This window comes from Mizuhopecten yessoensis, unplaced genomic scaffold (genome assembly GCF_002113885.1).
Source record: "Mizuhopecten yessoensis strain PY_sf001 unplaced genomic scaffold, ASM211388v2 scaffold716149, whole genome shotgun sequence".
NCBI lineage: Eukaryota > Metazoa > Mollusca > Bivalvia > Pectinida > Pectinidae > Mizuhopecten > Mizuhopecten yessoensis.
This window is the reverse complement of record NW_018479972.1, coordinates 58,690-67,387: the sequence shown is the minus strand read 5'-3', so window position 1 is coordinate 67,387 and position 8,698 is coordinate 58,690. Positions and strand designations below refer to the sequence as shown.

The 8,698-nt window shown below is 38.8% G+C and overlaps 1 protein-coding gene across 4 annotated transcripts in view; it reads right to left on the bottom strand.

The window, feature by feature from the left end:
* Positions 1–2,611: 2,611 nt before the first annotated feature.
* The window catches only part of LOC110441848 (transmembrane protein 177-like), a 52,480-nt gene continuing 46,393 nt past the window's right edge, over positions 2,612–8,698 (bottom strand). For all 4 annotated transcript variants that reach the window (XM_021485122.1, XM_021485119.1, XM_021485121.1 and 1 more), the window contains exons 3-4: positions 7,585–7,626; positions 2,612–4,523 (exon numbers count right to left, since the gene is read on the bottom strand). In XM_021485122.1, the coding sequence (XP_021340797.1) occupies positions 3,648–4,523; positions 7,585–7,626 (918 nt within the window). In that variant the 3' untranslated portion in view covers positions 2,612–3,647. The remainder of the gene's footprint in view (positions 4,524–7,584; positions 7,627–8,698) is intronic.

Below are 8,698 nucleotides of genomic sequence, written 5' to 3'. Positions count from 1 at the left end.
AATTATACTGCATATAAGATAGTATTAACTCGTTTGTGTTATTCTGAAGCCTCCAATTACTTTGTTGGAACCAAAATTGAAGATTATTGATATTTAAAGGATTTAATTAGAGAGGTTTACACGTAACATGCAGTCCAGTTATAGCTATCAACATTTAAAAGTAAATATATCACAATACTTCCATCAAAGGCAAAAACTATAATTAATTAAAAGAGGAGCCTCGTTTTAATAAAGACCTGGAAGTCGACATAAAAGGACATCAATTACACTTTGATGTGGTAGAATAGATATAATAAGCATATGTATGTATGGTAGAATATACAACTCGGGCAAAAAAATTACCCCAACACTTGCTCAACTCTAGAGCACACTTTATGATTGTGGCAGATTTTAATTGCACATAGGGTTACAGTCGCCTTCTAACTAGTCTCCAGCTAGAGGGAATTTCCCTTTAGCTCAGTTGTAGAGTGTCCAACTAGGAACCTAGGGATCGCGGGTTCCATCCCTGGTGGAAGCACACTATTCTTCTATTGCATGATAATACACATATTTTGACCATATCTTTGTTATGTGATATCGGAAATTGAAATGTTATGCAGGAGGAATTTAAGTATTGTGAGTTTATTATATCAATCAGGGTGCTTCTGAAGATATTGTTCAACAGAATCGAAACATTAGTAATCAATTAATTTGTTACTTTATGTTATTGAAATTGCTTTTCATGTCTACCTAGCTCAATGCCTTAGACTTCAAATGACCTATACAAACTAACTACATGTATTAGAACAAGAGGCCCATGGGCCTTAATGGTCACCTGAGTCCTACAGTATTTATTTTTGTTGTTGAAATATGTACCAATTTGAGTAAAAAATTGTTAAGTATAACGTTAACTTAAGTTTGTCAGGACCATGAGCTGATCTTTCCTAGACCGATTTTCAGATAGATCGGCCTATTATAGAACTTGTTTTTAAGCTTGAAATAAGTATTTTCAAAATGGCGGCCATGGCAGCCAAATTTAATTTCTGATTGACCCGAAAAATAACAACACTTTGTCAGGACCATGAGTCGATCATTCCTACAAAGTTTCAGTTCAATCAGCCTAGCAGAACTTGACTTTAAGTTTGAAATAGTTTTTCAAAATGGCGGCCGTGGCGGCCAAATTGGATTTCTGACCGACCCAAAAAATAACAACACTTGGTCAGGGAGATGTCAGTAACCTTCCCATGAAATATTAATGAAATTCCTTTGCCAGTATTTTAGCTTAAGTTGAAAATGTAAAATGTTAACGGACGACGACGGACGACGGATGAAGACGGATAGCAATAGTTCACTTGAGCTAAAGCTCAGGTGACCTAATTAAAAAGGGCACTTTTGTGTGTGCAAACATGTCACACGATACCTTGACCAATCGACCAACAAGCTGACACTGAGATCATCTGGAAACTGCAGCCAGTGGTTCCATTCTGCAAGTTTATGTGAGAAAGCAAACTTTGATCTCCAATGATTTGTTGGTGTCTTCATTAAAACAGAGACCTTTGGGTAACACATGCTTGGCTAATTGGGACAAAGTAAAATTAACAAGCGGTGTTCTAAACCGAGGCTGTGGATATTCTTCATACATGTATCTTATAGATTTGACCATTGCTGTAATTATATGACAATTGTGACCAAGTGAAATGTCATGTTGGATGTGAGAAGTAACCAATTCACACCATGATATTTCAGTGAGGTGTAACTTTAATGTGGCAGAGCTCTGGAATCCCTAAGGCCCCATCCCATGGCCATCTCCAATGGAAACCACTGTCAGATGTCGTTTGCTGTTGCTTAAGACACATAATATGAGCTCAGCTGGAAAGTGGAATTATAATATGAACTCAGTGTTAATGAAAATAAGTTGTCATATGACCTAAGCTATTGTGTGGACAAGTCATCATATGACCTTAGCTATTGTGTGGACACATTGTCATAAGACCTAAGCTGTTGTGTTGACATGTCATCATATGACCTTAGCTATTGTGTGGACACATTGTCATATGACCTTAGCTATTGTGGGGACACTTTGTCATATGACCTTAGCTGTTGTGTGGACATGTCGTCATATGACCTTAGCTGTTGTGTGGACATGTCATCATATGACCTTAGCTGTTGTGTGGACATGTGATCATATGACCTTAGCTATTGTGTGGACACATTGTCATAGGACCTAAGCTGTTGTGTTGACATGTCATCATATGACCTTAGCTGTTGTGTGGACATGTGATCATATGCCCTTAGCTATTGTGTGGACACATTGTCATATGACCTTAGCTATTGTGTGGACACTTTGTCATATGACCTTAGCTGTTGTGTGGACATGTCGTCATATGACCTAAGCTGTTGTGTGGACATGTTGTCATGACCTTAGCTATTGTGTGGACATGTCATCATATGACCTTAGCTATTGTGTGGACACATTGTCATATGACCTTAGCTGTTGTGTGGACATGTCATCATATGACCTAAGCTGTTGTGTGGACACATTGTCATATGACCTAAGCTATTGTGTGGACATGTTGTTAACAAATCCTCAAAACGCACAATTAGATTAAAATAATACAAGACAGATTTGACGTCAATAAGAATTTTAATATCACAATAGGTGAGTGGCATCAACAACACAGTTTTTCTTGGTGTGTTGGATCCTTCATAGGCACTTGAAATTTTTGACATGTCACTGAATCATGTCCATACTTGTGTCAATTTACCTTTATAAAAAGTAACATATACCTTCCAACCTGTTCATTGGCCAGACTAGAATTAATTGGCTGAAATTTGATAGAATTGCATGATGTCTGTGACAGTGTCTCATTAGACAATAAACCACAAAAGGCCCAAGGACCTTGAATCACTCAGCTGGCTATTTGAAATGAGGTTATAATCTGCCCAGTACTTTGGGAGATCCCCTAGGAATGTTAGCCACTTCATTTGTATGAATTTTTATCCTCGTGGGCAAAGGATGCCAGCACTGCAATTTGTTTCAAACCTGCCCATTAGTATAGGAAGAGATTTTGTTTCAAGTAAATCTTTCCATATATTTCATTCGATCTCTTTTGATCTTGCCTCCAAGCTCCCAGGAAGGCTGGCTTCTTTACTTGTGTATCATTTGATCCCTTTGGACTTGACACATGCTACTACATGTACTTCAAATTAGTTGAAATCCTCGAAATGATTTGGAAGAAGATGTAATTAAAAGAAAATCCTGTTAATCCCAAACCTAAGCCCCTTTATCTGTATAACTCCTCATGGACTAAGCATGCTACCACTTCAAGTTTGTTGAAATCTCTCCAGTAGCTAGGGAGATATTATTTAACTCATCAACCCCTGAAGACACATTTGAACTTTTCCAATTCAAAGGTTGGAATAGTTCATTATGAAATTTCAGGGGTGAATGAGTTAAATAAGCTAATTTGATCCTTTTTTCCCTACCCCTTAGCTAAAGGAGGGGCAGCCCCAATAGCTATTGAAGTTTACACGTTAGTTCAGGAGGAGAAACAGTTTAATACAAAAGTTAATAAACAACAGACGAGGGATGATGCCCCACCACATATCCTCACCCTGGTATATCCTAACCAGGTACCGGTGAGCTTAATATGTCTATTTCTCATCCATCATTTTGTATTTTTCTTATCACCACTGTTCGTTGATTTTTTTTTCTCTTCCTGGTTGTATTTAGACAAATAATCTTCCATGATGGCAAGACGTACTGTGATTGGTGTTTCCTGTCTGAAGAACCATGCCTTCAAGTCCCCCCTACCACTAAACAAGTAGGCTCCGTCCGCTGGTCCTAAGATTTTTCTGCAAGCTAGATTCCTCGACAGGACACGTTTATAATACTCCCTTCCTGCCTCTGCGTAGTTCTTGCTGATGGCAGCAACTGTCCTGTCGGACTGCTTCTCCTTACGGTTTTTATACAAGAATAATAAGCTGTAGTATGTCGCTAAACCAGACCCGAGGATCAACGTATAGACTGACCCCCTTGTTACTTTTGTCAGGAGACCGTTACTATGTAAGTCAGTTTTAGCTAGCCTGGACAAGTTCTCCCCAACGTCTTGTATCAGGAACTCCCTAGTACAGTACATGAGACCTAGAGATGTTCCTGTTGTTACGATGCGGAAGGCTGCAATCACATGGTCAGAATTGTGCTGAGAGGAAACCATCTCCCTCATCAAAACAAACTTTTTCTCCTCATCAGTCAAGATGAGAGATTTGATGAGTGCGATACCATCTTCAGATTTCAAATCCACTGGCACCCTTGGAGGCCTCTCTATTCGGCCCTTAGTGAGAACACTAATTAATCTCCCCCTGGAGAGGGAACGCACAGTGTTCACATTCTCGGGTGAATAATTCATGAAGTAATGTGGTATACTAATGACAGTACCGAAATAGCCCCATAAGCTTCCTTTGTGACTTGGTTCTATACTGGGAACAACCATAAATTTCACCCTGTCTCTCAGTCTCATCAGCCAATCCCCATCATCCTTTACCTAAAAAGAACAGAAAAAATATGGGGGAAATTTCTATAAGACTGATACAAAATCAACAACACAAATATGTAAGTGTCTAATAATATAATGAAGCAGGTTTATGAGCTGACGACAACATCTACGAGATGAGGTGATATTGCTTTATTATGTATGCACCTATGATGGTGGTTTTTTTACATTATCAGGTGTATGTAAAATTCCATTTTCTGCCAAAAAATATTATTACTATACTATACAAATACTCAAAATTACTTCCCAAAAATTTGAACAACGGGCAAAACAACATCAAAGATGGAATAAATTATCATATATGATGTTGCATTACCGCAGAGAAAAGAATGGTGCCAAATTGTTTAGAAACCAGGTTTTTGTTTCTGTCGAAGAACTTGATCAATGCACAATAAATAACGAGATCCAGAAGGCGAGGCAATACAAAATTACGCAATCTGGAACCTTGCACTGCATCGCCTCAAAACTTGCTACCCATGATCACGTAACTGTATGTATCTGACAATAGGCCCGGGCCTTGTAATAAGTCCACCCTTATCTACTGGAGTCTTTAAAAATACCTACAGGTTCTATTTAATTGTCCTATAATATGCCCACCTTTATATTTTGAGACAGCTGATTTTGTTGTCCTTTATACCCAATCAAAATCCTATCACTTATTCCAAATATATCAGTTGGTAAAGATGCCCATGACAAAGTCATGCTGGGTACAAGGGCTTGAATCCAAGTTTACATTGACTATATATAGCTAGTTTAGACACATGAGGCGTGTCATCATCAGAACCATGTGTCAAAACTAGTCAACCTAAACTTGGATTAAAGCTGTTAACCCCAGCACGACATGGTCATCTTTACCTATTGATAACTCTACTATTTACGGCCAGACTCGTGTATTCCTTGTGGAATCTGTCTGCTGGTCAATCTGTCGCTTGAACTCTTTGCACGGATGTTGGATCTCCCACTCCCTGTAACTCCAAATATGCTAAATGTTTTAAATATTTATCCTTATTTTACATATCAGGCCCTGTCCCTCTACCCACAGGACAGATATATTCTTCATCCTATACAGTGTATTGTACACTGCTTCTCCTTGGCCTAGGGATCCTTCAAACAAAACCATGTTAAAATGCTCTAACCATACCAAAGGGGTAGTATTTTAAAGATTTACCACTATTCCTTGCCCAGAATCCTCGTCACCAGTGAGGGTTACATGTACAGTCATGAATGTCAGGAGTAACAGATAGACAGATTATATAATGAACACTATTTTCTCTTACCCTGGACAGGCGTTTCCACACTTTTACCGGTGTGAGATTAATAGAATCAATCCCTGATGTGAGATATGGATATAAGGTTATTCAAACCCAAGGGATAAAATATTGAGCAGGAGACCCGAGGCTCTGCCGAGGGTCTTTTGCTCAATATTTTATCCCGAGGGTTTGAATAACCTTATCCTTACCTCATATCAGGGATGGATTCTATTTCTTGCTTATTACCTAAAACCTGTAAAAACAGCTGCTTTTCTAGTAAAGCTGTAAACTGTCTGCATATTCTCATTTGCATAATGAAGCCCAGATGGCAATTGTTAGTGACGTCAATGACCCCGACTGACCCCAAAACGTTATAAAATGACGTCATGAACAATAGCGTAACCTTAATTCCCCCGCCAATTTGCGCATGTAAGCGATCTAGACCCGTGGGTTGGATAGAATTTTCCAGCACCGCCGGAAATGCGGATATCTCGGTCTAGTATGCAAGAAATCCTTATCTCACCCTAGGGTTGAGACGGGGGGGATTCCCCCCTTTTTATAACAATGGGATGACGTCACGTCAACAATACAATGACGTCACGTCAACAATCCATCAACATCAAGTCGACCCTTAATTTAGCCTGTAACGTTAACATTACATTATGCATATGATACACAATGGTTGAACAGGGTAAGAGAAAAATAAACATACACCCCCTTCAGGGTAAGAAAGGGGAATCTCAACCCTCTGGGAAATATTCTTAATTTGCCAAACACTCGGCAAAGCCTCGTGTTTGGCAACTTGAGAATCCTCCCCCTCGGGCTGAGATTCCCGTATCTCACCCTTAAGCCTTAAGGGGATGAGACATTCTATTATCTCACCCTTAAGGGGACGAGAATTTATATTATCTCAATCTTAAGGGGACGAGACAATCTAATATCTCACCCTTAAGGGGACGAGACTTTCTATTATCTCAATCTTAAGGGGACGAGACTTTCTATTATCTCAATCTTAAGGGGACGAGACTTTCTATTATCTCAATCTTAAGGGGACGTGACTTTCTATTATCTCAATCTTAAGGGGACGTGACTTTCTATTATCTCAATCTTAAGGGGACGTGACTTTCTATTATCTCAATCTTAAGGGGACGTGACTTTCTATTATCTCAATCTTAAGGGGACGTGACTTTCTATTATCTCAATCTTAAGGGGACGTGACTTTCTATTATCTCAATCTTAAGGGGACGTGACTTTCTATTATCTCAATCTTAAGGGGACGTGACTTTCTATTATCTCAATCTTAAGGGGACGTGACTTTCTATTATCTCAATCTTAAGGGGACGTGACTTTCTATTATCTCAATCTTAAGGGGACGTGACTTTCTATTATCTCAATCTTAAGGGGACGTGACTTTCTATTATCTCAATCTTAAGGGGATGTGACTTTCTATTATCTCAATCTTAAGGGGATGAGACTTTCTATTATCTCAATCTTAAGGGGATGAGACTTTCTATTATCTCAATCTTAAGGGGACATGACTTTCTATTACCTCAATCTTAAGGGGACGTGACTTTCTATTATCTCAATCTTAAGGGGATGAGACTTTCTATTATCTCAATCTTAAGGGGATGAGACTTTCTATTATCTCAATCTTAAGGGGATGAGACTTTCTATTATCTCACCCTTAAGGGGACATGACTTTCTATTATCTCAATCTTAAGGGGAAGTGACTTTCTATTATCTCAATCTTAAGGGGATGAGACTTTCTATTATCTCAATCCTGCAAATGTTAAGAACCTCACCTGATTATTATGTACCATCTCCATGTCAAAGTCCTTTTTCACCTAAATAGAACAGAAAACAGTACATTGACACTTGGTATGTACATATATGCTAGGAATTTCAAAAGGTCTCAAGCATTTGTCTCTATGTCACAACAAACTCAGCACGGGGTCACGAACTAATGAGTACATACACATGAGTGTTGATTGTGTTAAAGTACTATAATTTCTTGCGTATTGCCTGCAGGTTTTACATTTTTCACCTTAAAAAATGGCTACACATTTGTTACCTTAAAATGTGCTCTGCAGGCTATCTGATGAAGTGGGCAATGTGACGAAATTTGTTTAAAAAAAAAAGGCAAGCTATGCAATACCTTTTAAATCCAAAGTCTTTCTCATCGAACGTATGCATAAAGAGTTTATTCACATTTCCGACAATGTGGTACGTTATATTATATCATATATATTTATATGTGGTATACTAGGAGTAGCTATGGCTGTTTACACTAGAATTATAGGCATACTAGTCTAGTAGTAGGACGCAGGGCTCGTAACCGAAAGGTTGCGGGCTCGAGTCATGTCATGGCAATGTGTTGTATTTTTGAACAAGATACTTTACTCAGCTTGTTCCAGTCTACTCAGCTGTAAATGAGTACGTGGTTGGGCAGTACTAGAATTGTTGAATGCTATCTGTGAGCGCCGAACTGGCAGCACCGGCTGTATTTTCCCCAGGGAGTTGAGACAGGTATTGGCTGGTTGCAAATTAAAGGCCCTATAACCACGGATAATAATTTGTGAACCGCTTTGAGACGACCTACAAACTAGGTTGTTAAAAAGCGGTACATGTAAATCAGAACCTCAAATTATTATTATCACTATTATTAGTATCTCCCTTATTGGTATTGGAGGACGACACCTATGCATCAGGGATGTTTTCAAATATGGATGCGACATTCTAAGGGTCAGGACCATTCACTCCCTAGTGAAGGGCTAACCGGCTAAGCCAGAAAGCTAGAGTGACTGTTGCTATATATTTTGTTATGTTCCCTGTAGTGACGTAGAGTGACTGTTGCTATATATTTTGTTATGTTCCCTGTAGTGACGTAGAGTGACTGTTGCTATATATTTTGTTATG